At 49.2% G+C, this 26240-nt stretch overlaps 16 protein-coding genes across 38 annotated transcripts in view; 9 read left to right on the top strand and 7 right to left on the bottom strand.

Annotated features, from left to right (window-relative positions):
• PPTG_00760 (hypothetical protein) overlaps positions 1-240 on the top strand; it is a gene marked incomplete at both ends in the record, with an annotated part of 1076 nt that extends 836 nt beyond the window's left edge. The window contains one exon of the mRNA XM_008892251.1: positions 10-240. Coding sequence (XP_008890499.1) covers positions 10-240 — 231 coding nt within the window. The remainder of the gene's footprint in view (positions 1-9) is intronic.
• A 647-nt stretch (positions 241-887) lies between these two features.
• Positions 888-2196, top strand: PPTG_00759 (hypothetical protein). The gene has a single exon (XM_008892250.1). The coding sequence runs from the start codon at positions 1049-1051 to the stop codon at positions 2087-2089; it is 1041 nt and encodes a 346-aa protein (XP_008890498.1). The 5' UTR covers positions 888-1048; the 3' UTR covers positions 2090-2196.
• Positions 1961-5023, bottom strand: PPTG_00757. Of its 2 annotated transcripts, XM_008892247.1 has the most exons (4): positions 4431-5023; positions 4030-4347; positions 3615-3964; positions 1961-3558 (listed from the first exon to the last, which is right to left on the bottom strand). In XM_008892247.1, exons 1-4 carry the CDS (start codon positions 4939-4941, stop codon positions 3376-3378), a joined length of 1362 nt encoding a protein of 453 aa, XP_008890495.1. In that variant the 5' UTR covers positions 4942-5023; the 3' UTR covers positions 1961-3375. The 2 variants fall into 2 exon arrangements, with proteins under 2 accessions (XP_008890495.1, XP_008890496.1); XM_008892248.1 differs by having other exon boundaries at positions 1961-3964.
• Positions 2200-3395, top strand: PPTG_00758 (hypothetical protein). Its single transcript, XM_008892249.1, has one exon. The coding sequence runs from the start codon at positions 2242-2244 to the stop codon at positions 3262-3264; it is 1023 nt and encodes a 340-aa protein (XP_008890497.1). The 5' UTR covers positions 2200-2241; the 3' UTR covers positions 3265-3395.
• A 29-nt stretch (positions 5024-5052) lies between the features above and the next one.
• Positions 5053-6059, top strand: PPTG_00756 (hypothetical protein). 3 transcript variants are annotated; one of them, XM_008892245.1, is made up of 5 exons: positions 5053-5163; positions 5284-5348; positions 5406-5485; positions 5550-5635; positions 5722-6059. In XM_008892245.1, exons 2-5 carry the CDS (start codon positions 5296-5298, stop codon positions 5974-5976), a joined length of 474 nt encoding a protein of 157 aa, XP_008890493.1. In that variant the 5' UTR covers positions 5053-5163; positions 5284-5295; the 3' UTR covers positions 5977-6059. The 3 variants fall into 3 exon arrangements, with proteins under 3 accessions (XP_008890493.1, XP_008890492.1, XP_008890494.1); XM_008892244.1 differs by having other exon boundaries at positions 5053-5193; positions 5261-5348; XM_008892246.1 differs by having other exon boundaries at positions 5053-5348.
• Positions 5974-7475, bottom strand: PPTG_00755 (hypothetical protein). The gene has a single exon (XM_008892243.1). The coding sequence runs from the start codon at positions 7014-7016 to the stop codon at positions 6276-6278; it is 741 nt and encodes a 246-aa protein (XP_008890491.1). The 5' UTR covers positions 7017-7475; the 3' UTR covers positions 5974-6275.
• On the top strand, positions 7064-9266 carry PPTG_00754 (hypothetical protein). 6 transcript variants are annotated; one of them, XM_008892237.1, is made up of 8 exons: positions 7064-7537; positions 7592-7696; positions 7761-7814; positions 7893-8024; positions 8094-8150; positions 8224-8337; positions 8396-8491; positions 8605-9266. In XM_008892237.1, exons 1-8 carry the CDS (start codon positions 7469-7471, stop codon positions 8719-8721), a joined length of 744 nt encoding a protein of 247 aa, XP_008890485.1. In that variant the 5' UTR covers positions 7064-7468; the 3' UTR covers positions 8722-9266. The 6 variants fall into 6 exon arrangements, with proteins under 6 accessions (XP_008890485.1, XP_008890489.1, XP_008890490.1 ...); XM_008892241.1 differs by having other exon boundaries at positions 8210-8337; XM_008892242.1 differs by having other exon boundaries at positions 8396-9266.
• Positions 8348-10396, bottom strand: PPTG_00753 (hypothetical protein). Of its 5 annotated transcripts, none has more exons than XM_008892233.1 (7): positions 10118-10396; positions 9892-10025; positions 9736-9818; positions 9318-9658; positions 9118-9242; positions 8995-9045; positions 8348-8913 (listed from the first exon to the last, which is right to left on the bottom strand). In XM_008892233.1, exons 1-7 carry the CDS (start codon positions 10281-10283, stop codon positions 8842-8844), a joined length of 972 nt encoding a protein of 323 aa, XP_008890481.1. In that variant the 5' UTR covers positions 10284-10396; the 3' UTR covers positions 8348-8841. The 5 variants fall into 5 exon arrangements, with proteins under 5 accessions (XP_008890481.1, XP_008890482.1, XP_008890480.1 ...); XM_008892234.1 differs by having other exon boundaries at positions 8995-9042; XM_008892232.1 differs by having other exon boundaries at positions 8995-9042; positions 9118-9658.
• Positions 10397-10481: 85 nt separating this feature from the next.
• PPTG_00752 lies at positions 10482-11608 on the top strand. Of its 2 annotated transcripts, XM_008892230.1 has the most exons (4): positions 10482-10603; positions 10680-10899; positions 10991-11069; positions 11146-11608. In XM_008892230.1, exons 1-4 carry the CDS (start codon positions 10534-10536, stop codon positions 11368-11370), a joined length of 594 nt encoding a protein of 197 aa, XP_008890478.1. In that variant the 5' UTR covers positions 10482-10533; the 3' UTR covers positions 11371-11608. The 2 variants fall into 2 exon arrangements, with proteins under 2 accessions (XP_008890478.1, XP_008890479.1); XM_008892231.1 differs by having other exon boundaries at positions 10482-10899.
• On the bottom strand, positions 11227-12443 carry PPTG_00751 (hypothetical protein). 3 transcript variants are annotated; one of them, XM_008892227.1, is made up of 6 exons: positions 12411-12443; positions 12238-12323; positions 12030-12160; positions 11842-11959; positions 11539-11770; positions 11227-11464 (listed from the first exon to the last, which is right to left on the bottom strand). In XM_008892227.1, the coding sequence occupies exons 1-6, from the start codon at positions 12411-12413 to the stop codon at positions 11411-11413; spliced, it is 624 nt and encodes a 207-aa protein (XP_008890475.1). In that variant the 5' UTR covers positions 12414-12443; the 3' UTR covers positions 11227-11410. The 3 variants fall into 3 exon arrangements, with proteins under 3 accessions (XP_008890475.1, XP_008890476.1, XP_008890477.1); XM_008892228.1 differs by having other exon boundaries at positions 12238-12443; XM_008892229.1 differs by having other exon boundaries at positions 12030-12443.
• A 129-nt stretch (positions 12444-12572) lies between these two features.
• PPTG_00750 (hypothetical protein) lies at positions 12573-16822 on the top strand. Of its 7 annotated transcripts, XM_008892226.1 has the most exons (27): positions 12573-12621; positions 12676-12849; positions 12918-13058; positions 13131-13137; positions 13211-13304; positions 13373-13443; positions 13499-13527; positions 13585-13704; positions 13776-13799; positions 13867-13895; positions 13951-14110; positions 14173-14285; positions 14355-14568; positions 14631-14798; positions 14850-14895; positions 14970-14993; positions 15058-15111; positions 15167-15242; positions 15299-15444; positions 15509-15586; positions 15653-15695; positions 15754-15805; positions 15878-15941; positions 16000-16031; positions 16102-16179; positions 16264-16498; positions 16562-16822. In XM_008892226.1, exons 1-27 carry the CDS (start codon positions 12601-12603, stop codon positions 16765-16767), a joined length of 2499 nt encoding a protein of 832 aa, XP_008890474.1. In that variant the 5' UTR covers positions 12573-12600; the 3' UTR covers positions 16768-16822. The 7 variants fall into 7 exon arrangements, with proteins under 7 accessions (XP_008890474.1, XP_008890469.1, XP_008890468.1 ...); XM_008892221.1 differs by having other exon boundaries at positions 16000-16179; XM_008892220.1 differs by having other exon boundaries at positions 13499-13704.
• PPTG_00749 lies at positions 16747-18015 on the bottom strand. Of its 2 annotated transcripts, none has more exons than XM_008892219.1 (4): positions 17888-18015; positions 17692-17791; positions 17353-17605; positions 16747-17278 (listed from the first exon to the last, which is right to left on the bottom strand). In XM_008892219.1, the coding sequence occupies exons 1-4, from the start codon at positions 17967-17969 to the stop codon at positions 16868-16870; spliced, it is 846 nt and encodes a 281-aa protein (XP_008890467.1). In that variant the 5' UTR covers positions 17970-18015; the 3' UTR covers positions 16747-16867. The 2 variants fall into 2 exon arrangements, with proteins under 2 accessions (XP_008890467.1, XP_008890466.1); XM_008892218.1 differs by having other exon boundaries at positions 17347-17605; positions 17888-18014.
• Positions 18016-18829: 814 nt separating this feature from the next.
• PPTG_00748 (hypothetical protein) lies at positions 18830-19513 on the bottom strand. Its single transcript, XM_008892217.1, has one exon. The coding sequence runs from the start codon at positions 19440-19442 to the stop codon at positions 19173-19175; it is 270 nt and encodes an 89-aa protein (XP_008890465.1). The 5' UTR covers positions 19443-19513; the 3' UTR covers positions 18830-19172.
• Positions 19514-19562: 49 nt separating this feature from the next.
• On the top strand, positions 19563-23425 carry PPTG_00747 (hypothetical protein). The gene is made up of 4 exons (XM_008892216.1): positions 19563-20719; positions 20789-21082; positions 21149-21313; positions 21380-23425. Exons 1-4 carry the CDS (start codon positions 19643-19645, stop codon positions 22985-22987), a joined length of 3144 nt encoding a protein of 1047 aa, XP_008890464.1. The 5' UTR covers positions 19563-19642; the 3' UTR covers positions 22988-23425.
• PPTG_00746 (hypothetical protein) lies at positions 22999-24104 on the bottom strand (the record flags this gene model as incomplete). The annotated part of the gene is made up of 6 exons (XM_008892215.1): positions 22999-23199; positions 23263-23368; positions 23439-23564; positions 23625-23656; positions 23729-23788; positions 23857-24104. The coding sequence occupies 6 exons, from the start codon at positions 24102-24104 to the stop codon at positions 23118-23120; spliced, it is 654 nt and encodes a 217-aa protein (XP_008890463.1). The 3' UTR covers positions 22999-23117.
• Positions 24105-25598: 1494 nt separating this feature from the next.
• On the top strand, positions 25599-26171 carry PPTG_00745 (hypothetical protein; the record flags this gene model as incomplete). The annotated part of the gene is made up of 4 exons (XM_008892214.1): positions 25599-25704; positions 25774-25820; positions 25894-25943; positions 26009-26171. 4 exons carry the CDS (start codon positions 25599-25601, stop codon positions 26169-26171), a joined length of 366 nt encoding a protein of 121 aa, XP_008890462.1.
• Between the last annotated feature and the right edge of the window lie 69 nt (positions 26172-26240).

Here is a 26240-nt window from a genome sequence, read left to right as displayed (position 1 = left end):
TACTCGGAGGTGGACACGATCGAAGAGATCGAGACCAAGTTCATGAATCTCACCATCGTCAACATGAACGAGACTTTGGAATACACTTCGGATACCTTTGGTCTGAAGACGTTGGACGAGCGTGGCGGCCTCTTCCTCCACGAGGTCGCTAACGTTTCTCACAGTTGCTGGCGCGGAGACGATGGCGATTGCAAGTGGGAGCCCCTATACAACGACCATCTTTATGCCGTGCTGCACTAAATACGGCGGTGCCGGTGGTATCCACTTAGTTGAATAGCCAAGTTGAAGTGATGCTTCTTCATTCCTCAACAGAGTTAGCTACATGTCGATATTCATGCTTTCAAGCTGCGTGACATTAGAATACTGCTAACCGAGGGGAAGCAATGAAGGGCGTTAGCAGCAGATGCACAGTATTCAAACCTCGATTGTGCTAAGCACGCTCGTGCAGTCACATTGCGCGAAGGTCTGCAAAGGCGGTCGAATTGACCGTCGATATCTTCCCAACGACCCGCTTCAAGCGAGAGTCTCGCTTCAACGCGTGCCCGAGCGCTCTGTTTCTGTCCATCTATGCTCGATGTACCTCCCATCTGGACGTCAGACTGGAGCGGTTATCTTCACGCACTGCAACTTGCAGTGCAAGTGGAACGTGCTGAATGGTCAACTTGGCTGCGAATGCTTGCTCCCGTTCATCGCATTACATGTAGCGTAACGAGAGGTGGGGAAGCGGGTGAACATGAAAAGTGAAAGCGTAGACACTCTCAATTGCCGGCCGGACGGGCATTTTGCAGTATGATAATTTCAAATCCATGTAACGTATTTGATCCCTTCGCTGAAACGCGCGGGTTTTTTTGTTTGCAAATCCCGCGTCCCCTTCAATCTCCGAATCTTGTGCATTTCGCGCATCGACGGACGATATTTGTGCCCTAGGGATCCACCTCTCCATCTGCTGTTCATGTACCGTTCGGCGCAGACCATAGCCAGCAATCCGCGCTGATGAACGCTACACAACGGATTTGGCCAAGAATCCCCTCAGTCGCCAGTCAGCACTATGATCTGCCGCAGCATCCTTCTCGCGCTCGTGTCCTGTGCGTTCGCTAGTGTCGCCTCGGCCGCTTCCGACCTGCCTGTGATCTTCTTCCACGGTGTCTTCAGCACCTACGAGGCCGGTGACAATTTCGTTGCCAACCTGACCGCTGAAGGCCGTACCGTGGTATCACTCTCGTTCTGTGATGGCTCCTGTTCGACGGAGTCGCTCCTGCTCCAGGTACCCAAGGCCGTCGAGACTGTCCGCGCAGTGGTGGCCAACAACTCCGTCTTCGATGACGGCTACATCTTCATTGCCCACTCGCAGGGCGGCCCCATTGCCCGTGCCGTGATTGAAGAAATGGATGACCACAAGGTCAAGCGCTTCATCAGTCTGGCTGGTCTCCAGAACGGTCAGTTTATTGGCCCTGACAAGGTCGAGGTATCCATTGCCAATAATGCCGTGTTCCTGACCATGCTGGTGCCTCAAACCATGTTCAACTACAGCGCATATGGTCCAGAAGACTACTATGGCAAGATGCAGAAGGACTACGTGCTCTACTCGATTGAGAACCCTGACTCCCAGTACACATACTCGCAGTTCAATGTCAACCGTTGGCCTCAGTTCGGTAGTTTTTCGACTGCTAACTTCTTCCTTCCGGTCTACAACAACGTGAATCATTGCCTGCCTGGCAACGACCAGTGCATCTACGACAAGCACCGCCGCAAAGCCAACTTCCTGAAGTTGGAGGAGGCTCACTTCTTCACTTCGCCTGCGGATGATGTTATCATGCCGTGGCAGAGTTGCATCTTCGGTCGCTACTCGGAGGTGAACACGATCGAAGAGATCGAAACCCAGTACAACAACCTGACGGTTGTGGACATGAAGGACACTCTCGAGTACACGGCCGATACTTTCGGTCTTCAGACTCTGGAGAAGCGTGGTGGTCTGTTCCTTCACGAGATTGCCAACGTCTCGCACGGTTGCTGGGCGACTGACGACGAAGAAACCGGTTGCTCGTGGGCGACCGTGTACGACCAATACATTTACCCGACGCTTGTGTAAGAACACTCGTACAGATAGATCAAAACGCTAGCGACGTGCCATTACTAAACGGCGAGTTGCAACTGGCAATTGAGCGCATAATTTCAAAGATTTTTCGAATACCCTTTCATTTTGTACCCAACACAACCACTCTTTCCTGATCCAGTCGCTCGATGATCCTTCTCGTACTTGTTGTCTGCGTGCTTGTGAGCGTCGCCTCAGCTACCTCCAGCCTGCCTGTGATCTTCTTCCATGGCGCCACCATGACCTACGAGGCTGGGAATAACTTTGTGGCCAACCTGACTGCAGGAGGGCGCACTGTGGTGTCGCTCTCATTCTGCGATGGTACTTGCTCGGTTAAATCTCTCCTGCTCCAAGTTCCAGAGGCTCTGAAGGCGGTGCATGAGGTGGTAGTGAACAACTCGGTCTTCGACAACGGCTACATCTTCATCGGCCATTCGCTCGGTGGGGCTATTGCTCGTGCCGTGATCGAAGAGATGGACGACCACAAGGTCACCCGCTTTATCAGTCTGGCTGGTCTTCAGAACGGTCAATTCATCGGACCAAGTGACGACGTGGAGGAATCTATTGCCAATGGTGCGCTCTTAAATGCGTATTTACCCGAGAGTGTTTTCAACTTCAGCGTCTACGGGCCCAAGGATTACTACGGCAAGATGCAAAAAGCCGTCACTTTACACACGATCGAGAACCCGGACGTCCAGTATCAACATTCACTTTTTAACACTTACCGCTGGCCGCAGTTGGGTAGCTTCTCGACTGCCAATTTCTTCCTGGCCGTGTACAACAACCTGAACCTTTGTCTTCCCGGTAATGATGAGTGCATCAACGACCAACACCGGCGCAAGGCTAACTTCCTGAAGCTAGAGCAAGCTCACTTCTTTGCCTCGCCAGCCGATGCAATTCTTAGACCATGGCAAACCTCCATTTTTGGTCGCTACTCGGACGTGGACACTATTGAAGAGATCGAGACGAAGTTCAACAACTTGACGGTGCTGGAAATGAAGGATACACTTGAGTATACCTCTGACACATTTGGTCTACAGTCGCTGAATAAGCGCGGAGATCTTTTTATTCATGAGATTGCGAACACTTCCCATTTGTGCTGGGTCGAAGACGAGGGTGACTGCGTGTGGGAGACGGTGTACGACCAGCACATCTACTCCACCCTTGGGTAAGAACTCTTGGAGTTCTCGATTCGCGAAATAAAAATTGCCACGCGTTGCGAAGATAAGCAATTCAATTCAATACATTCATCGCAAGATAACATACATGCCGCTGCAAAGCTTTCATTCGCCTTCCTTGTTACTGCCACCACTAACGTCGCGTGAGTACCCGTATTCAATCTGCTGGTCCACCGATGCTTTAAAATTGAACCCTGTGAACGATTCGCTGAATCCACCTCCGCCCACAGGACTGGTGTTTCCTAGCGATATATTTGTGAATTCGTCGCGAAAATTACTCCCATCGATCTATATAAAGTCAAGCAGATTAGATGGGCCCAAATACCAGAGCAAACCACACGTACAATAGTTTCAGGAGACGGACACGGCTGGATGAGTGGTTGAACCTCTCGGAATGTGATCATCTCCCAGTCGATATGACGGAAAAATGCATGCTCCTGGATTTCCAATCCCTCATGCAACGAGCCCAACCTCTCATATGGATTCCGGCTGAGTAGCTTTCGAATCAAATCCTCGGCTTCTGGTGACACAAAGTCTGGGATTGAAAGTGGTGTATACAGCACGTGCTTGCACATTTCCTTCGCGTTCTGGCTGTACCATGGCGGTAACCCAGTGAGAAGTTCATACAGCACAGCACCAAACGCCCACCAATCCGCAGCTGTGCCGTATTCTTTCCCCTTTAGTATTTCGGGAGCTACCACAGCAAAATCAAAGCCGGTTAGTCATTTCAGACTTATCGGCAATCAACGCACTACCCACCTAGATATTCGTAGCTACCACATATTGTTTTCGCCCCGCGGGTGGCTTCGGTAATCCCGAACTTGCTGATGCCGAAATCCACGAGTTTGAGATGTCCGTCTTCAGTTAACAGAATATTCTCCGGTTTCAGATCTCGGTGTAGAATGCCGTGTTGATGCAGCTGCTGCACTGCGAGGAGTAACTCAGCCGCATAAAATGCCCCCACCTCTTCTGTAAACCTCGTCGCTCGCTCCAGGTGCGTGGACAGCTCTCCACCAGGACAGTACTCCATGACAAAGTACAAGTTATCCTTGGTCTGAAAAGCCCAATACAGTTGAACTGTGTACAACAGAATAGTTTGTCAATAACAACTACATGTACGTATCAACTCTGGTACATGTAACAAAAATTCAAGCTTATACCCAATGAGTGATGACACGTTCCACCCAGAACGTCACGCTCTGACAGAACTCTCGCCGCCATATTCTTCTCCTTTACTGACTTTTTAGACACGACTTTCATAGCGTACAGCTTCCCATCTTTTCGATATCGAACCAGCAATACTCTTCCCATTCCGCCGACTCCGATAACTTTAATCACGTGGAAATCACGAGGAGATACGGGGTCTGCACGATCTTCTGCTGAGCCTGCAGTTGTTCGTGCCAATTTCCTCGCTCTTCGCTTAACCAATTGGAGCTGCTCCTCTTCGTTCACCACCTTCGTCTCAATCTTGCGGAATGTGTGACCCGTGGAGCTCAACGCGCTGGGCAGCGCCATCCACACTCCATTCTCCTCATCTGTATCGCTGTCACTCCCACTGACATCGCTCTCCGAGTCGGAAAATACGCCGGTCTCAGCTCGACGATGCAGATCCAGAGACTTCAGCGTCGAGTCTGCGCAATCGGAGCTATAGCGTGACTGCTGGACGCCCATGCCGAAGACTTGCAGACTGGCATCCGAAATGCTTGTCTCAATTAGAGCTCCAGCTGGCTATTTGAAGTCAGATTAGGTCGTGATTGGCCATTGGTCAAAAATCAATTGTAACAATTGTAACAATCAATTGTTACCTTTATACTTTTTTGAGATTTTCAATTCGAAGAATAATAATGGGCAACCAGCTCAACTGTTTGGCGCAATGTCAGGCACGACAAGAAGGTGCGCAGAGGCTGTTGGTGCTGCAAAAAGGTGAAGTGCATGTCCTGGTTGAGTGCAATGGTGTGGAATGTGTTTAATGCTGATTGTGGGATGTTAGGTGCTTACTTTATGCGGAAAAAGACGATTCTGGGGATGAATACGGGGACAGAAAGAATCCATGTGAAACTTGATGAAGACGGACATACGTACGTAACATTTGCAGTAGGATCATTGGGAATGGCGTTATGACATTTTTATATTAGGTTGCTGTGGAAGTTGCACGACTCGATTAAGAACCCGACCAAAATCGAGCTGCACACGGTGAACTTGATCCAGGCACAAGGTTCGTGGCTACATTTTTCTTAATATTTTGCATACTTACTATGCGGTTTATGAACGGTATGTAGGCAAGATTGGATTTACCATTACTTCCCAAAAGGGCGACACATTACTGGACGTGGAGGCGGACTCGGAGGAGATTCGCGATACCTGGGTGCGTTGTTTAGGCTTTGGTCGACGATAATGACCGCTCGAAGCATTCTGGTTCGTTGAAGTGCTAATGAAGTTGTTTATCGACAGGTGACACACCTTCAAATGGTATGCGAAGATAGCAATCCGGACGACGAGACCGAAGAAGAGGTGCAATCTGGTTTGAAGTTCCGCAAGATGGTAGAGGATCGCGCCAAAAAGCAAGCATACTGGGCAAAACGCACCCAGGAGCTGGAGCAACGAAAACAAGAAGCTGAGGAGCGTAAGAAAAAGTTTGCTGGTGTCGGCATGAAATACACGGCACTCGCTATGGCAAACAGGCCCGATCCGTCGAGCAAGGACTAAAGAATAACAATAAACTGTTGCATTTGTGAAAGTAGCTAACATCGAATCATTAAACACGGAGCATTCTTGCGAAGTACTGAAAAAAAAAAAGAGAATGGGCAATTTGGGGAGCTTCAAACGCCTTGACCTAAAAGCGGAGGACCGAGCAAGCACCACTATTGCCGATAGAAGACATGGATTCGATGCCGGATAGTTCGGTTGCGGTAATTTGATGAAATCGAGTCTGTAGTGGGCACTCGGCAAGTTGCACCGCACCACATACACATTAATTTCGTGTTTTCACGCCAATATTGTGGTGGCTAAGCTTTCCGGTTGTGGTCCACGACCGTTTGTGACGCATCCGCGCGTTTCCAATATTCAGCTGGGGTGGAATCCGCTGTCAACACGACCCGATTGTGCTTTACGCGTGAGGCCACGACTTCAGGATCCACTGGCCCAAGAAATACAATTACATCTTCTTTGCTTTCATTCGCCTCACTGGTGCGTGCCCGCTTGCTCAAGCATGACCGATGCTCTGGTTGCTCTTGGCTTGCTCCAGCTGCATCATCAGACGTATCCTTCCTACCCAATAGGTTGTCGCGGCGCTTCCGTAACATTTCACAGATCGCGTCCAGATCGTAAACCTCGTTATCCAACTGCTCGAACTGTTCCGCAATTTTCTCAAATACTTTTCGACGTACACGTCGAATGCGTCGGTATTTCTTCAATGCGACTTCAAGCTCTGCAACACTGGCCTTTGGCGCAGGAATGTCCCCCTCTTCTTCTATTTCTTCTTCTGCTTCACTGTCATCATCCTCGCTGTCGATAGCCGCAGCAACCACAGCCTGTTCCTGACGCGTACGACTTGTCGATCTGTTCCGCGACTTTGAAGTCGACCGGCTCCGTTTCTTCTGCTTCGAGTCCGTCTTCGTCGAGCTCTCCGCTTTAGACTCCAAATCATCCACAACAGGCTCCGTTCGTACGTCCACCGTAACTTCCCTCGTGGCCGACAAAGACCTCGATTTCGCTTGAGGTGGAGGACCTGAGCGTCGCACAGCCATTTGGACAAAACAGGCTGTTTGTTCGGCACCCCACAATGAAAAATTGGCATGGAATGAGCGCGCTCCAAGTGCCGAGCGGGACTTCGACTTTGTTTTTTTTTTCTTGGCTCTTGTCTCGGTTGATTCTGCACGCTCGCAGATCTCTGATTAGTATTTGTACCGGTCCTTGCAGCAGGAGACCGCCCTCGAGGCGAAGGAGACTGCTGTCCGCCCCAGAGGTTGCCGATAGTACTGCGCCTTGTTAGTGTTGGTGGTGCGAACTGCCGTGGGCTTGAGCGCAGTCACGTCAGCGCTGTGCTTGGACTTGTGTTGACGCACAACAAAGTTGCTGGACCCGTTGGCCGCTGGCATCGCAGCGGCCTCGTCTGTGCCTTGGCGAAGTCTTCGATAGTACAGCTCAACTGAGCCCAATCTCGCCATATAAAAAGCCAGTCAATCGGTAGTACAAAGCCATGGAGGTCACTCCGACGCTGGACGATGCTGAAGCTCTTCGGCAACTAATGCTCGCGGATGAACATCTTGTACGTGAGCAGCTACGCTAAGGAGATTGATTGACACTCATCGTATATCGGTAGATGATCTGTTTGTGTGGAGTGGACGAGGAGCACGATGAAGATGCCAGAGCGCTGCAGGAGGCTGTGCAGAAGATCGTTCGAATCAAGAAGCAGATGGGGGGCAATGTGAGTGGCGATGCTTGACAGCATCAGTTTGAGATAGATCGATGATTGTTAGTGTCTGTTGCAGCACCAGATCAGCCTCGCAAGAGTTCAGGGATCGAGACTCATTGTCGAGCAGGAGGTTAATACTTGCTGGCTATGACTGGCAAAGGGTTATGGTGCTGACAACAGGTATATTGCCTGATGCTTGTTGGAATAGTTCACGAAAGATGTCGATACTTTGGTCGCAGCAGTGCCTGGATTGCTTACCTCGGCTGTATGTGATTCCATGGTGGACCTTGATGCACTACTGGCCGAAGCTGCACGCTACTTCGGTGCCCAAAGGGAAATGGTAGAGCATTGTTTGTTCGGTCCGCTTCTTCGTCGCTGACATCATTTTTGCTGTAAAAATGGCCTGCAGGAGCGCCAGGCCACTTCGTCGTTCCGCTTGCTGCTAGTCTATAGGCAGGTGAAGAAGGTAAGCGGCTTCAACAAGAAGATTGCGATGACCTTGCAACTACAGCCTCAAAAATTCAGTGTTTATCATACAGAGTCCGTCGCTGCACGCCAGCCAGAGTGAAGTCGCCCAGGCGTTTATCAAAGACCCTGTTTGTCATTTGGACGTCATCTACTGGCATCAAGACGTCCCCGTTGAGGCAGCTCAGGTCAGTTCAATTCCACAAGCCAAGTTTGATTTATTCTCACGCGTTGCTGGTTTATCAGAACGTGTTCAACCAGTTCTGCGCTTACGACAACACGAACCTATTTGCCAAGTTTTACTTCCTAGAAGTCGGGCAATCACTCGAGCGGTTGCACCAGGTACGATTCGGTTCATGTTTATTAAAACTCACGATTCGCATCGAGAGGCACGCACGATTGCCAGCAGAAACGAGTATATCTAACAACTAAGCTGGTCGTTGATGGCTGGCCAGGCACTCGTGCTGATGTTGTCGCACCCAGCACACCGAATGAGTCAAAATGTTGCAGAACAGCTTCTGGGGTCGTGGTTTTCACCAAACAAAAGGATCGACTCCCAGCAAGATAAATAGTTGAGCAGACCTGCTGTCGGTCCATACGAATGGAACCAGTCCGTCGTCACTAGCGAGGTTGGCGGCAGGCTGAAGAGTTCGCTAACACGATGCGCCATTACTGATGCCACCATTCCTCCCTTACGGAATGTCTGCAAAAAAGTCCGAGATGCCTTCGCTGTCGTCCAGGTTGAAACAAAAATCTGGATCGGTCTAAGCACAGCGCGTACATGATTAATTGGACGGACCGAGCAGGCGCTGTAAAGCTATGAGCTGGATAAGAGTGTTCAATACCTTTAACGGTGCAAGTTTGAATATTCCGCTGTCCGAGTCGTATGATCTCTGCTGCAGGAAAGAGGCAAACAGAAACGTAAGGATATAGCAAGATAGCACATCGGAGCACTCAGATATACTGACCTGGTCTAAAGGAGGTGCTGGGCTATCAGGCGTTTCAATTGCTCGAGCATCCTTCGTCGCCTCGCTGGCACCGCCAGCCTCCTTTTCATCCATTCGTCGAACTAAATACACATCCACGGGTCCATCTAACGAGACAGCAATAACGGGTTTTAAATCACGCCGTTGTTCTGGAAGTGGTAGTGAAACTTGCAGTCTTTTACCTGTAGACTTGAGGAAGATCTGAAATCGGCGTTTCCCAGCGGGCATACCTTCATCTGGATCGGGCACTTCAAGTGTTGTTCCTGGTGGAGCTTTAATTGCCATAACGCTCTGGTCTGCAAAACTTTCTTGGCGTCGCATGTCATCGTGTGTGACATAGCAAAAGTTCTCAAAGCTTCCTTTGTCGAACGCTTCTTCTTCGTATAGACGTCGAATGTTTTGACTGACCATCTTGATTTGCTGGTCGTACTTGAGCTCCTCTTGCCTAAGGTCTGAAATGCTCTGTCGAAGGTGGTCCATGCCTTGGTAGCTGTCGGTGGCACCAGTAGGTCCGCTTGCCCCCCTGCACAACGTCAAAGTATTTCATCACCATCAGCCCAATGAAAACATCGAGCCACCGCATTCACTTGACACACGTACTTCCAGTGAATGTTGTTCTTGGATGTCTTCTCTATCAGCCCAATACCTTCCAACACATTCGTGATATCGTATATACGCCGTTTCTGTCAATGTGCAGCATCAAGAGCCAAAGTCACTAAAACTGCATACACAACCGATGCATTTCCATCTCCCTACCTGAACGCCAAGCGATTCCGCTGCTGTGTTCAGGTCCAAATCCTTGGATGGTGCAGCTTGGATCAACTCCACGAACCGCTTGGTCAATAGGCCTAACGAACTGTCGTATCTACTCGCCGGCGATGGTTTAGACCCTACGCATATCAATCGGTTAAGAATGTAAAGAACACTAAATGCCACCCCATGTTGCTGCAATGATATCGATAAATACAGCTAGGGAACGCACCCCGTGCACTGGGACTGGGTGACTGCAACTTGGGCGGCGCCACGGCGGACGCGAGGGTAGCGTTGCCAGTGGTTGAGATGGGCGACGCCGCTGCTGCCTCGTGCCGCGCCTTGGGACGCTTCATCTTGCGCTTGAGCTCCTCACTTGATACCTTAGCTTTAGCCATTGTATCCAGCTGCCGCAGGATCCGGTGTTGCTACTACTTATCCTCGCCGGGACTGCTGTCTCTTGGCAAAGCTTCCGGTGGCTGCGTTTCAGTATTCAGACATATGCTTAACCTATCAGATGGCATACAGCATACCTACACAATCTCGGCAAAACATGCAGTATGAATTACAGTGGTATTATTCTTCTTGAAGGGATTACTTCGCAAAAAGTGCCACATCACCAAAATCGCCCAGACACCAGGCAGAAGCATGGGCGCCTCGAGCAGCACCGCGACCGTGCCGGAGCGCAAGGACTCGGAGGACGAGATGGTGCTAAACGGTGCGTAGATGCTTGTGTTGGTGGTAGTGGCTAGTCGGAATTTCGGGTATCTCAACCAACACTTTGATGCGAACAGACCTGCACATCGAGACTGGAGACCAGAACGCCGTCAAGAACCTGTTGGACGACACCATCGTCGAGTTCTTCCAGGGAAAGGAAGAATTTAAACTGCACTATGGCTGGGATAATGCCAAACTATTGCTGATGGTGGTGGCGACGATCATCGCGGCCGTGTCCCACTTCTACAAGCACCCCGCAATCCCGGAGGACGTGCTTATCTATTCCTGCGTCGCTGGGTGAGTATGAACGGGCTGATGAGCGCGATGCAGTGTTGTTGTGATGCTGTGCAATATAATGACAGGGGCACTCTTTATTGTGAGTGAACAGGTTTTTCTTCATTCATGCGCTGTTGTTCGGCTACACCACGTTCATCGAGAAAGATATCCTCCTACGGATGACCCGATCGGTACGCAGCTAAGGAATGCTTCACTTGGGATAGTGCTGGGATGGGTTAGCTGACGGTATTTGAATGTCATTGGTAGGGATCGAATCCCGGTAAGACCATTCTGGTGCGGACGACGTTCCCTTACACGGAATCGCACTACACCATCAGCATCCATCATGCCAACGCAAAGGGAAAGCACCGAAAGGAAGAGCTCTACGTTGGTCGTTACTTTGACAAGGACGGCTACTTCAGCAAAGAGGCATTTACCAAGGACATTGAAATCGTTCTGTCGCGTTTTGAAAACAAGGACAAGAAGCAGTAAGTAGGCACATTGTTGGATCAGCTGCGCTTTTGTGGGGCGATTAGATGTCGGCTTCAGGGTTCTTGTAGGCTACCATTGCGTCGACCTTGTGGACCTACATCAAAAGCCGCACCGCTTAGTTGGAAGAACGCAGAGAATAAACCTTACGATTAAAACACAACCACGCACCTTCGTCGAGAACGAACGCAGGCGAACTTCCGCTGAGTCCTTGATGTAGCGAGGGTCTGACTCCTCCCACAACGCGGGCACTTCAGAGTTCTTGTCCGTGTATACGAGCAGGTCGAAAGCACACTGCTCTTCCAGAATAGGCAAGAACGAAACGCTGGCAGTGATCTGCCGAATGATGGCCTGGATCTCAGCCATAATCTCCTTCTTTGATTTCGAAGCAGGTGCATTACCACTACAAACAGTACCCGGCACGTGTACATCAGCATAAAATTCAGCAACTGCATTACAGTGATGCACATGTACCTTTCTCCTGTACCGTTGTCTGCATGGACTTCAAAGGCCCATCGTTCCAACACTTCCTGGGTCTCAATTCCTGTGATGACCAGCACAAGCTTCTGCACTTCTCCCTTCAACAACCAGTCTACGCATCCGTGACATCCCGTGTTAGCAAAACAAGCATATCACGGCCCGAGATATGAATACACACTAACTTGACAACTGGTGGAGGAACTTGGTGAAGAAGTCATTGAGCTTGTCGTCATCCGTAACAAGCATGTTCAAGCCATATTTCTGGACCTGCTTGAAGCTCTCAGCAGGGTAGATACCACGCTGATACAAAATGCTGCAGATGTCAGCATATACACAATTAGTCCATTGCACCGCCAACAATGTGTATTAAACGTTGAAAAGTGGAAGTACGTATTGATGCTGTACGAAAAGAACTCGGTTACGATCTCAGTTGAACCCTTGAGCGTGATTACGTTTTCAGAAACTTGTGCTGTCGCCTGCAGCAATATTCCATAATCACCATGCAAGAATATCGGTCATTTTCAGTGCCGCAGCGCCATGCCAACACCGCGCGCTCTGCTTACCATCTTGTTGTGATCGACGTACGTTTGAAATTGCGGATCAGAGTGTGTTCACCACTCCAATACCCTGCCAAATCGAATGTTGAACCTTTCATAGCACATATGTTGCAGTTGACCATCACTCCGGGAGAGGCATCGGGTCTCCATTCCGCATTCTGCATTCCACATTAAAGTGCCCACAACAGATCGATCGATGTCAAATTCACGAGCACATGTATGCCGGCACAGATGATATAACGTATCTTGATCTAACATTGAATACGAGCAGCGACGACAGGGGGAGGGGTTCCAACCCAGCGACGTTGAACTGGAGGAGGAGGAGTTAACATTCATGTCGATTCTCTTCGACCGAGGCGAACTAGGTGTCGCAATCTATAACGCGTTGACGACGAGTCTCAAGACGCTGCAGCTCCAGACATCTGATGCTCAGGAACTGGAGGAGGTGGGGTAGATGGCTGTTAGGTTGAACATCACCAACTAATTCATACTCTTTTGTTGTGTTCTAAATAGGTTATTGAGCGTCTGCACACGCAATTCGAAGTGAACCATGTGCTTGTTTCCTCTCGAAACGCGAGTACGAACGGAATGCTTCGAATGATAAAGAAGCTCGACGATACGCACCAGACGAAAACAGGTATTAGCGTCCGCAAGGTAATCGTTGACTTCTGGTGCTGTATTGACGTGGTTGATTTTCATTCAACTAATGAAGTCAAAATATTGTAGCATTCGGGTATGGTATCGGCGCGAAAATAAAGAGAGTCGCCGACTTGATGCCTTGACCGTGTATTGGTTTTGGCAAGCAGATTTCAACTATTTAAAAGCTTGCCAATCAATTGAGCGTGTTCAGCTTGGTGCAGCTTCTGACGAGTGCAGGGGGCCTCAGGCTAGACCATCACGGTAGGTGGCCTGCTTTTTTACCGGCGAGATTTTTCAAGCACTTCAGTTTTATAACGAAGGTGTTACAGGCGAGAAGCGTATACGTTCCTTGGGAGCTTCTTCAATTTCGAAAGCACTCAGCTTATTCGCGCTACCGGAGGTTGGTTTACTTACGCCGATTCTGCCTGTGCTGAACCTCATTTCTGTGATTGTAGCCTTGTTGCTTTATTTGGCCACCGAAAAAGTACGTGGGGTTGCTGAGAGGGTGAAATTCATTCAATACGTGACGAGCAATCTCCAGATTGGGAATCAATTGGACGACTCCGAATCCCTGTACTTCTCAACCGTGGAGCAAGTTGCACTTGACGGATTCATGTACATCGATAAGTCCACGCTGCAATCTCTTCAAATATTTAACCATGTAGACCAATCCAGCATTTGCGGTAGACTATTGGTGAGCATGAATACTTATTCGTATCTACTGTCATGCAGGAGGCGCATCCATCACTAGTCAAGGTGCAGTGTGGTGAAAACTGGCAATTATCTTAGCAGCTAAATTGTCACCATGGCGAATTTCTTTTAGGGGTCTGGTCGAGCTAAAGAAGGCTTCAGGTGGCGTGGATTTATATTTTATCTCGTACATACCTGCTAACTTACAATTCTGTAGTCTTTTTGGTCTTCTTAATCGAACCGTGACCAAATCGGGGGGAAGCATGCTTCGCCGTTGGATGCTGACTCCACTTGTCAGCAATACCCATATCAACGAGCGTCATAATTCGGTCGCATTTTTCACGGACACCGAAAACGACGAACTGCGGCAACTACTGGTATACTTGCCTATTTTCTTGGTCAAAGCAATGCGTGATTTGACTAGATGTAGTTTGGAAAGCTGAAGCATTTCCGAGATGTAGCTGGGATTTTCCAGCGCATTAAAAGACGCTGCGCTTCAGTTGGTGACTGGTGTCGGTTTATCACCTCAATTGGAAGCTTTTTGGAAGCACAGTAAGGCACCCAGCTTTTTGTATGGTAAATGCTAATATGGGACAATTGGTTTTGGATTATTCACGGTAGGTCCCTGATCGAAGATGCTTCTGAAACGAGCATATCTCCGCTGCCCAGCGTGTTCTCAAGGGTAAAATCTGAGCGCGGTGTCACCCACGTTAGCAATCTCCTTGGAAACGTAGTGGACTTCGAAGAGAGTCAACAAGAAAGTACTGTGGTTATCCGAAGTGGAATATCCGATACCCTGGATGCAGCACGACAGCGCTACGAAGATCTTGACAATGTACGAAGTTGCTGCATTGCTGTTTGCAAAATGATTTCAGTGATTAATTTGCGTGTGGGCAGGTGCTGACGGAGGTCGCGTTTCAGGTTCAGGAGGCAAATCCGGTTTTGTCATCGATTACAGTCCAATACATTCCTCAAGTAGGATATGTGATCTGCTGTGAATCGCCCACTACACTACCGGATTTCGTGTTCCAATTCCAAGAAGACGACACGACTTTCTACTATAAGGTGCGCAGTCTCCACAAACCCTGTTCGAAATACTCACGCTCGCCCGTCTAGGATGCTTGCTGCCGCGATTTAGACGAATCCATCGGAGATATCTACGGTAAAATACTATACCGTACACAGTATTGGTAAACACATTGTTCACTTCGTGCTACTAACACATTCGAGTTGCAGGATACATTCTCGACCTGCAAAGGGGTAGGAAGCTCCTGTAGCGTTGCGCTTAGTAATGGCTGCTGATAAACTGACATTGATGTTACAGAGCTCCTGGAAGAGCTAACGATGGCATTGTTGGAGTATGAAGGCAGCATTCATGGTGAATACCGCTCTTTTCAAGCTTGAGCTTCCAATAACTGATCGGTGCTCTACAGAAATGACCTGGATCATGTCGAACCTAGACTGCTTGATTTCGTTCGCGTCCTGCGCAAAAAGCTTCAACTTTACCCGGTACGGTGAATCAACTACAAAATGATGTTATGGCTAACTGGTTTTTATGGTTTTAGACCGTTGATTTCTGAGGGTAGCACATTGAAGGCAACCCAGGCGCGCCACCCTCTCCAAGAGCTACTTGTTGAGCGCTACATTCCGAACGATATTTTTCTCGATTCTAGTGACTCCATCACAGTTGTTACGGGGCATAATGGATCGGGTGGGCAATGCAACTTCGATAAGTTGACCACCAGTCGATATGCTAACAATCCTGCCTTTTCCAGGCAAATCTGTGTATTTGAAAATGGTTGGCCTTCTGCAATACATGGCTCAAATTGGATCTTTCGTTCCAGCCGAAAAAGGTCAGAGTACATGCTCAAGATGTTTAGACAGCGCTGCAAAATTCGATTACTAACAGCAACCTGTAGCGGAGATTGGACTGGTTACGAAAGTCTTCACCAGAATCCAGAGGTGAGGGTAATTGTCTTCAGCATTGTGTGCCAGTGTACAGGAGCTGACATTTTATTAGTATGGAATCTGCGACAGTATCCCAGAGCTCGTTCACGATCGACTGTAACCAGGTAAAACAACAATAAGCGATCGATTATCATATCGTCAATGGGTAAATTTTATTTGAGCGTTTTTGCTTTTAGATGGCATGGATGCTAAACCACGGAGACGGTCGGTCGCTGTTCTTGATCGACGAATTTGGGAAAGGTTTGCAAGTTTTTCCATTTCCTAAATTGATCTGGCAGCTCACGTTCATCCTTTGAAGGAACGGCGGAACTCGACGGAATAGCTTTGCTCGTATGCAGTCATTCCGCTTATGGTCGTTTTACGATGACGCCTCTTGCTTAGATTTCTAGTGCTACCACAGAGTTCCATCATCAACTACCTCGCTACCAAGCGCCTTACACCGGGAAGACCGCGTGTTGTGATGACGACTCACTTTCTGGTGCGTTACTTCATATTCTTTGTTGTTCTTTGTTGCCTTCATTGCCTTCATTGCAGTTATGATCATCTGACTACTCGTGAGCAGGAGATATTCCGAAATGATTTACTTGAGCCAGAATTGATTGTCAACCCGTCACTTCGTCAGAATGAAGGAGAACAACGTGAAGGCTCACCCACTACAGCTCGTGTAGTTTGCACCGTTATGGCATCGACGGACGCGCCAGAATCATATTCTGCGACGTCTAGTGCTGCTCCGCTGTACGAGCTGCGTCATGGTATATCGAGTCACAGCAATGCGCTTACTTGCGCTGCAAAGTGCGGTACGTTCTGTCTTGAGCCTCTGTAGTGGAGAGATACGATCTAACCACACGTCGACACCGCAGGAATACCACTAACAATGGTTCAGCGAGCACAAGAAGTGCTGGAATGCACCAAGCGTGGCGTGCCAATATCATCTCGGCGACAGTCGGCAGGACCATCACCTGCGGAGCAGCTCCATGCATTCTTCTCATCAATTGATGACTGGCAAGCTACAGAGGACGATGCCCTTTCCAAATTCCTAACGATAGCACGGATGGGCAACCAGTGAAATGTTGGTTTCGATTAGATAGGTTACGCTTGAAATGAAATTCTTATAAAACAGACTACAGCAGGTTCGGGGAGCATGTTTCCGAAGCAATTGAGGACTACTACTCGCTGCACACCGCTTCAACGTCCACACTGAGGAGATCCTCGAGCAATCCGTCATTATCGAGGTCGGCAACAGAATCTTCACCAAGGTTGTCTGGTGGTGGCAGGTCATTGAGATCATCGTCCTGCTCTTCTTCCTTCTCCGACTGTTTAGTATCCGAATCTCCTGTTTCCTTTTTCGTCTGTAGATCCGGCGAAGCCCACCACAAAGAAGGAGGTTCTCCACTTTCCAGCATGGCTTTCTCACGGCTATCATCCCAGGCATCGACTGCGCGGGTGAGATCGAAATCATCAAAAAGCGTCGGCGTTTCATCATTCAAAATGTCTCGCCAAATCTCATCACCCAAGTCCTTCATGTACGCCGAATCTGCCTTAGGAGACGAAAGTCCACCGTATGCGAACTCGATATCCTACAGGAGAAATGGCACAGATCATCAAAATGAGTAACTTGCGAGATAATGCGCTAGAAGCCACTCACCGGAACTTTTTCAGCGCGTGGCGTCTTGATTGCACCCTTGGAGATCAGTGTCGCTCGAACTTTTGGAGTTAATGAAGCCCGTGCTTTTGGTGTTTCTAAAGCTCCTGACTTTGATCTCAATGGTGTCAGGGGTGTCCTCCTGCTGGAGCTGAGCTTCTTCGGATGCCCACCCAGACCCTTCTTAGTTGATGCGATCCCAGCTGCGTTGCTATCCTTGTGGCAGCCCCGCTGCTTGTTGGAGATATCACCGAGCACACGTCTGCTACAGGGATTTCGCACCTTGTTAACAGATAGGCTCTAGCCACCGGCAATAACTACATATAGTCACGGAAATCCAAGCCCCACCTGCTTTTTGTCGATCTGTCTTTCAGTTCCTTCTGTCCAGTAGATTTGGAGTCGTCATGGATCACGAAGCTGCGCTTCGGCGTCGATAACTTGTTTGTGCCTTTCAATTCGATAAGGTGGACAAGAAGAGGCTAGTTTAGCATATTGGAAAGGAAGAGGGTGCTGCTACAGAGGCTAAAAAATACTTTAGTCCTACCTCCAAAGTGAAGCTTGCCAGTAGCCCCATTCCCGACAAGGTTGGCGTCCACGTTCTCCTTCTGCACTTGGAGGGTGTCCATCCAGCGCTCGCTCTGTCGCTTAAGCTCGATGTTGTTGTTTGAATTTCCAAACAAATTCGATTTTCTACCACTCACCTTGTAATGTTTTTGTCCAATGGTATCGAGCCATTTTGAGATGGCTACACTAACTTCAATAACAAGAAATAATTGCTTAACCGTTATTGAGACGAGAACAGCTCAAGCAAGGAAATCTGTTCCAGGATTGAAGACCTGGAACCAGCAGTCGAGGTCATCCACAAGATCAAACCCTCCGCGGCTTACATGGGAACTTGATTGCGACTCAAGCAACCGGTGTGATTCACATCTCACTGAATGGGCTCACGAAATTTGACAGCGACAAACCGCTCAATGGCACCTCACTGAATGAGGCTCACGCCAGACATTGTAAGCACCAATAAACTTCAACTCACGGCAATGCTCGCTCCAGCTAGGGCGAGCAGCCTAGGTGCCAGTCTCATACTATTGTCAGTAATATACAGATTTGTCAATACCTTCACGAACTGCAGCGGCATCTTTATAGAAGTAGTATAGTTTTAAGAGGTGCCAACAACCAACGGTGGAAAAGCTCACTGGTATTGTTACATGTAGTGGGGCAGCTCCAATATTGTCCATCCAGCACCTTTAGGATAAGTGCCCGAGCAAATTTTACTGTCGTTTATGTTGGCAATTCAGGCTTATGCACTTGATTGCATTCTCTTCGATCGATAACGGCCTAATCAGCAACGTCATAACGCGTAAATCAGTGCCGCGGTGTTAAGGTGTGCCTGCTCCAGCTTAAAGCCGCTGGTCGTGCATATGGATGCACTACGAACTGTTCACCTTGACCATCGTTTCAGGCACCATTGCCGCGAGGAACGGATCATTCGCACTTGAATACTCGACCTTTCGGTATACTTATCCGATCGTGTTTGACTTTGAGGCAACAAACTTATGTTACGCAGAAAACTTAGACTCCCGATTCCAAAGCATGTCGAGTGCTGAAAATCCGAGTAGACCGACGCTTTCCTATTTCCCTAAATCGGAGCAACATCAACTTATAGCTCACTTCCCAATCTGAAGCAACACGACGTCAATAACACATGCAAAACGGCGCTTGGTATCGCAAACGCGACACCAGCGAGAGTTTATCGGTTAAATGATAGGGTTCTGCCGTCGGCGTCTCCTCTGCTCTCCCTATAGTCTCTTGCCTGTCCGTTGTCTCGCTTAGCGGCGCGGGTCGTGGTGCCCCTTCATCATACGGATCACGTGGAAGTTAAGCGTGGAGCGGTGCTCAGCGGCGCGACGCTTCCTCTTGGCCTCCAGCACGAGCATCATGTGGCGTGCCTCGCGTTTGCATTTCGTCTCGTCGAAGTCGTTGCGTTCCAGAGCGTCCAAGAACGCAAGCGTCTCTGGTTGTCCCTCCGTGCTCTCGCGCACGGTACGCAGCGTCATACGCTTGATGTGCTCCACGTTGATGCCTCGGCCGAGCTTCATGGTGTCAATTTGTCGTCTGTGGCTGGCGAGACTCCACAAAATAAGTCCCAAAATGAAAACGTACTCTTTTCATCAAAGAAGACAAATTTATCACTTGATTTAAATAAGCTGCAGACATGGCTTCAAAATCGGACCATAATTATGGGAATCAATTGATCGTCATGTTGCTCATTAGTTCCCAATCGTAGGCTACGGCGCCAATGACGGACCCGGTGGAGCAGTCCAAGTCGCCTAATGACCAGAAGAAGTACCGGTTGCTGACGCTTCCCAACGCGCTACAGGCGCTCCTCATCTCCACGGCGGAGGTGGCGCACGTAGCGGCAGCTGTGGCGCGCGAGAGCGAGTGTGCGAACCGAGAGGATGGCAATCAGAGCGACAGCGATGAGGGCAGCGATTTCAGCGAGAGCGAAGAAGGCGATGGAAGCAACTTCGATGACAATGAAGAAGAACATGAGGGTGCACCTATCCGTCGCGCTGGAGCCTGTCTCACTGTAGGCGTCGGCAGCTTTGCTGAACCCGAGTCGCTTCCTGGTCTGGCACATTACTTAGAGCACATGCTGTTCATGGGCAGCGAAAAGTACCCGGATGAGAACGAGTTTGAGTCCTTTTTAAGCGCTCATGGTGGCTATAGCAACGGGGCTACGGACAACGAGGTGACTAGCTACACATTCGAGGTGGGGCCGGACCATTTGGAGCCTGCGCTCGACATGTTCGCGCATTTCTTCATCTCTCCTCTAATGAAGGCCGAAGCCATGGACAGGGAGCTGTCAGCCATCGAGTCCGAGTTTAGCCAGGCCACACAGAACGACCGTATCCGTACGCAACAAGTTCTGTGCGACATATCGTCTGCCACGCACCCGTACCATCGGTTCGGCTGGGGAAACAAGAAGAGTCTCCAGGAGATACCGAAGAAGATGAATGTGGACGTGCGACAGCAGATTCTAGAGTTCTACAACAAATACTATTCGGCCAGCATCATGAAGCTTGTTGTATGTGGTGAAAACACGCTGGATGAGCTAGAGCAGTGGGTGGCCAAGTCGTTCAGCGCCATTCCGAACAAACACGTGGAAGTGCCATCTTTTGCTTCAGCAGGGCCCCCGTTTGGGGCTCGAGGTGCTGGTGCTCCATTCCTCTGCAAGATCGTGCCTGTCCGGGATATCCACACCCTTCATCTTGACTGGATGATCCCTCCGGTTCTTGGTCAACATCACCAGAAGCCATCGGACTATATTGCTAGTCTCCTGGGCCACGAAAGCGAGGGATCTGTGCTGTCACATGTAAGCTAGCCAACCTAATTAGTTGTTTTGTTTAAGTTATACTTACGCTTCATGCCGTGTGCACTGCAGCTGAAAGAGCGAGGCTGGATCTCAGCTGTCACCGCCGGAGTAACAGACACAGACGGCTACGACAGCGGTAGCTACGCAGCAAAGTTTGATATCACGATGAAGCTCACACTAGAGGGCATTTCTCACTGGGAAGAAATCGTCCATGCAGTATTTGAGTATCTTCATATGCTCAGGGTACATGGCTGCCCCGAGTGGGTATTTGACGAGCTAGCGGCACTGGCGGACATTTCGTTCCGCTTTCAGGAAGAGGATAGTGCAGTCGAACGATGCGAAGAGTTGGGTGAGATTATGCAGGTAAGCATTATCGTATCATAGTGATACCTTTGTGCAATTTTGAATCAACTACTTGCATGGGTACAGTCGATGTTCGGAGTGGCGCCAGAGGACATCTTGCGGTACGACCTTTTCAAGGGGGTCTTCAAGAAGGAGCTAGCAGAAGAAGTGCTGAGTCACCTGACTGCCGAGTCCGTCTGTGTCTCGATCGTTTCCCAAACGTTTGAAGACTCTGTTGAATTTCAGAAGCAGGTATATCACGAAGCAGGGTTATCTGTAGCTTTGACCATTGAGTATTGACTTTTTTTATTGTGATAGGCTATTAAGGAGGAATGGTTTGACGTCAGGTACTCGAAAGAGAATATTACGGAAGCCATTATTCAACGCTGGAAGAGTGCAGGGAGTAACCCCAAGCTGCACTTGCCTCGTCCAAACCAATTTATCCCTCGGGATTTCTCGCTTGTGGACTCGACAGATGTTGAGGGCCTTGTGTGTGATACGACGAAGTTCGGCAAGTTGTGGTACAAGCCGGATCGCGTGTTTGCTACACCTCGTGCTCATGTCGCGATGTTGATACATTTGCCCAGTGTGGTGGCCAATGTGGACAACTGGAGTCATACTCAGCTGTACGTGAAGCTCGTTCGGGATGCACTTAACGAGTACGCCTACCACGCCAACGTGGCTGAGCTCATGTACTCACTTCAGGTAAAGGAGTCTGGTCTGGAGTTGATCTTTGGCGGCTTCAACGATAAGCTCCACATCCTTGTCGAGGTAGTCGTTGCGGCTGTGTTTGGGACGGAGATCAATGAAGCACGCTTTGAAGTGATGCGAGAGGAATTGATGCGCGAATCGAAGAACGCGATCACGAAGGTGGCACAAAAAGCGAAATATCTTCGATTGCAACTTCTGGAAATTCGCTCATTTTCTTTGGAGGAATGTTTGGACTCGATCGAGGTTGCTACCGTGGAGTCGCTGAAGAAGTACGTCTCGAACGAACTCTGGGCGGGCAAGGCGTGGTTGGCGAGTTTTGCACATGGAAATATCTCTCATGCAGTAGCGTCGAAGATGATCGCCAATGTCGAATCGCAGCTGCAAAGTGTGTCTGCACCGCTCCAGTTGCGTGACTTTCCGCGTCGTCTTATCAATGCCATCCCCCAGACACCCTTGGGTTTTCTACTTAAGGAGCGCAGCGAGAACAAGACCGAGACGAACACTCAAGTGGAACTCTATTACCAGATCGGCCCGTTGACTCTGCGTAGCCTGGCTTACGCTGACTTGCTGCACCAGTTGATGGAGGAACCGCTGTTTGATACTCTGCGCACTAAGCAGGAGCTGGGTTACGACGTTTCTTGCACTGTTCGTGTGACGAACGGCATCTTGGGCTTTGGCGTGATGGTTCAGTCATCATTGTTCGCAGCGGAGTATATTACTGCGTGTGTTGACCGCTTCATGGTTGACTTTGAAGAGGCGATCGAGATGATGGCGGACGAGCACTTCCATGATCACATTCAAGCGCAGATTTTGTTGAAACTCGAGCCTGATCACAACCTTCTAGAGACGACGCACCACTACTGGTATGAGATCACGTCGCGTCGACTTGCGTTCGATATGGACGCTCAGCTGGCCAAGGAGATGGAGACGCTGACCAAGAGTGAGATGGCTCAGCACTACCGCGAGTGGATTCTACAAAGCCCCAAGAAGTTGATTGTTCAGGTGATCGGCCGTGGCAATCCGGCCGAGAAAATAGCGCACGAACAACGCAAGAACGCCACAAAAGCGGAACTTGCAGAGCTGCGAGCACTTCCTCGACCTATTCGGATCCGCGACTTGTACCTATTCAAGTCTGAGTTGCCTACCTATCCTGATCCCATCGACGCGATCAATGCAGGTGAAACACGAGAAGTGGACAAGCGCCTAGAACTATAGAGCGGCAGTAGTTTCGACATGAAAGAACGGTGTTGTCTGCGGTACATGCATTTGCCTTTAGCTATTTGCTCATCTGGGGGCGTTGTGGTGCTTCACTGTGCGCGCATTGTCTTGGTTGGCGCCAGCGCGATCAGACGTAATATATTCTGTAGACAGTCTTGGCAATCGGCAGTTGGCCGTCGTAGAATGCCGTTTCAATCGTGAGCTTGCCGCTGGAACATGAACTATCCGTGAGATGAAGGCATTAAAGTTAAACAAGAGGCAATGAATCGTACCTCATCACCTCCGGATCAAGCATATTTTCCGGGCCGGCTGATTCAATGGTTTGTTGCCACGTATTAGTTGAGCCCGGGATCACATAACCGAAGTTGAAAATCCATTCTTTCGAAGAATAGATGCACAAAGTCATTCAGTGTAGTCCATTCATTCTCAAGCGTGAACAGAGACGTACCTTCAATGCAGCTTCCTGCTAAGAAGACACGCTGTTCCAGTCGAAACTTGGTAATCTCTTCAGCTGAGCTGAAGTTGATCTCGCGAGACACAGCAGGGCACTTCAAAATCTCCACCGGAAGACGAGCTAACTTACAAAATGCACGATTAGCACCTGGATGACTTCAGCAAATATCGGTTGTGCTACCTTTTTGTTCGACGCGGAAGATATCCTGGCCCCTGGCATCAACATTTAGATAAAGTCAATAACCAGCGGATCATACGGACACCAATTTAGTTGATTGAACGTACCATTCATCTGACTGCCACATCAGCCGACCCGTGTCGGCACAACGCATGTTCATGTGGTTACTACCAGCAGAATAAACGCATCAGTGATCATTGCCGTGACATTCTATGGACTCTACTTGTTCCCTTACATGGTAAGGCCCTTGCAGACCTTCTTTGCCCAGGAACTGTTGGAAATCTCAATCTTGCCAACTCCAGCATCTTGAAGTTGCTTCCATTCCCGCTCGACCTCGAAATCCAATTTGGCTTGGGCGGCACGGGACTCATCATCCTTGACGGGTTTCTCTTCATCCTTCAAGCGGCACTTTTCGCTCAGCTTCACGTTGCGGATCTTGCAACCGAGTTCTTCCTCGTCGATGTCAAAACGCTTCGGCTCCATTCGCGATGATAGATGAACGAACGGCACGAGGATGACAGTAGCCGTTATCTGGAATGGACAGAATCTCGACCGACCCTTGGCGCAATGACTTCAGCGAAACGGAACGTGGCTTGTCCTCAACACTAAGGGCAGCTTCGATAACTGCTCTTGATCGCTGTTGTCAACGAAACCATGAGGCGTGGAAGACGTACCGAAGGTGGATGGATATCAAGTTCTACCGGGAGAACTCAGTGAATTGATTTGGTTTATTGTGGCCTTATTGCAGCTACACTTCCATATTCCAAACTGGACAAGTCCACGGTCATCAATGCAGCCGCGCTACAGGTAGACCCACCATATTTATTTATCCTGATGCTTCTACTGACGCTTGGATGATCTCAGGATCACCTAGCACGATCCATTACACTCGACTTGCATATTCGTTCAAGAAGACCTCGAAAACCAACTGTAGGCATCCTGTTTTTGCATTCATATACTAGAAACTCTGAAGGACATATCGCTCACATGAGTGGCTCACTAGCAGATTGAGAACAATGACGATTTGACAATTCGGAACATGTCAAAGTCTGTATATCGATGTGTCTGGGTTTGCGAGACCTGCACTTTCGAAAATAATGAGAGGCCGCGCTCAAGTAATTGCGGCCGAGATTCGGATCGATGCTCTTCTTGTGGAACGCAACGTAGCCAACAACGTCGCCCTAGATTAACTCTTGCGCAGAAGCGAGGCCTTGTACGTTCGAGACGATCAATGTGACCATCCAGTATTCTTCACTGTGCTGTTGTAATTCAGGTTACTCGGCCACCACCGAAGCTCACACGAGATGAATGGGAGCATTGCGAACAGCAAGCACAAGAACGTGGCGACACCAAACACCCGTGCTCTATCTGCCGTGAACCGTTCGGAGTAAAAGAACAAGTGATTTTAAGCTGCTCGCACATGTTCCATCTCGATTGCATCACAAGTTTTGAAAGGCAAGTTCATCACCATATCTTGTTCGTACGACGCATACTAATAACTTATCAATCCAGATTTTTGCGCACGAATCAGCACGTTTGCCCACTTTGCCGGAAGCAGGACTACCAAAAGCGGTGCACCACTGTGGCATCAGCTTTTCATCGCGAATGCAGTGCCAAGCGAATTCAGGTTCGAAGAAATCTGATGATGGTAAAGTTTATCTAGTGTAATACTTGGTTTGCATGTAGGCCGTATTTCGGGGGTTTGCAACGAGACGACAAACAACAACCTTGTGGCAGAAGGTAGGTTATATCATTGCTACCCGACCACCCCGATGCTGGGGTTAGTTTTTACGCGCTGTGTTCATCTGTACATGTAGTTCTATAGCTCCGGCAACGGTGACCCCGCTCGTCGTCGTCGATTTTTCGCCAACAGGTACCATAATGAACACGTTTTGAACCTCACTTCATCAGGCTCAACTGCTTCATCATTTGCCTACTTGTAGGGTAGGAAAAACAACCGATCGATTGGTGACCGCAATGAGCATGCGCGATGACTCGATAGATGCTCTACTTGTTGAGTTCGACAAGTCGTTGAATATGAGCCGCCGTGTGTTCCAAGACCACGTCCCTGAGACCGGTACTGGTGACGACTTCTACTGTAGTTTTGGACTTGTTTTGCCACATCATTAACTTCTGCATACCTCGGCGACAGGATCTTCGTTCCCTGGAGGCGACGACTGGTTTGCCATCTTCAAAAAGGTTACAGCTATGTCGAAAAACTCCATTTCGCCGTAATCATCAACACTGCTAACGTTGCTGACCATTCGTTTAGGCCAAAGCTCGAGGCGAACGCGAATGTGCTATCTGCATTAACGCGTTCAGGTACGAAGTTTTTGTTTATCAATTTCCTATCAACGAATCAGTGTCTCATGAAAACTGCCACACAGCTCGTCAATGGAGGGTGTATCTCTCCTCAGTTGCTCTCATGCTTTTCACTCGCAATGCCTCTCTGCATTCGAGGACTTCAACATCTACGAAGTCTCGCTATGCCCAGTTTGTCGCGCTAGTTATCGGAAACAGGCATGGCTCCATCTTGGAAACCTTAAATAGCAATCCATCACACCCCAAACAAACAACCAATGCCATAAATTGGTCATTTACGATACTTCCATATTTCTG

The sequence above is a fragment of the Phytophthora parasitica genome (assembly GCF_000247585.1).
Source record: "Phytophthora parasitica INRA-310 unplaced genomic scaffold supercont2.1, whole genome shotgun sequence".
Lineage (NCBI taxonomy): Eukaryota > Oomycota > Peronosporomycetes > Peronosporales > Peronosporaceae > Phytophthora > Phytophthora nicotianae.
The sequence above is the reverse complement of the archived record's forward strand: the minus strand, read 5'-3'. Positions and strand labels throughout refer to the sequence as shown.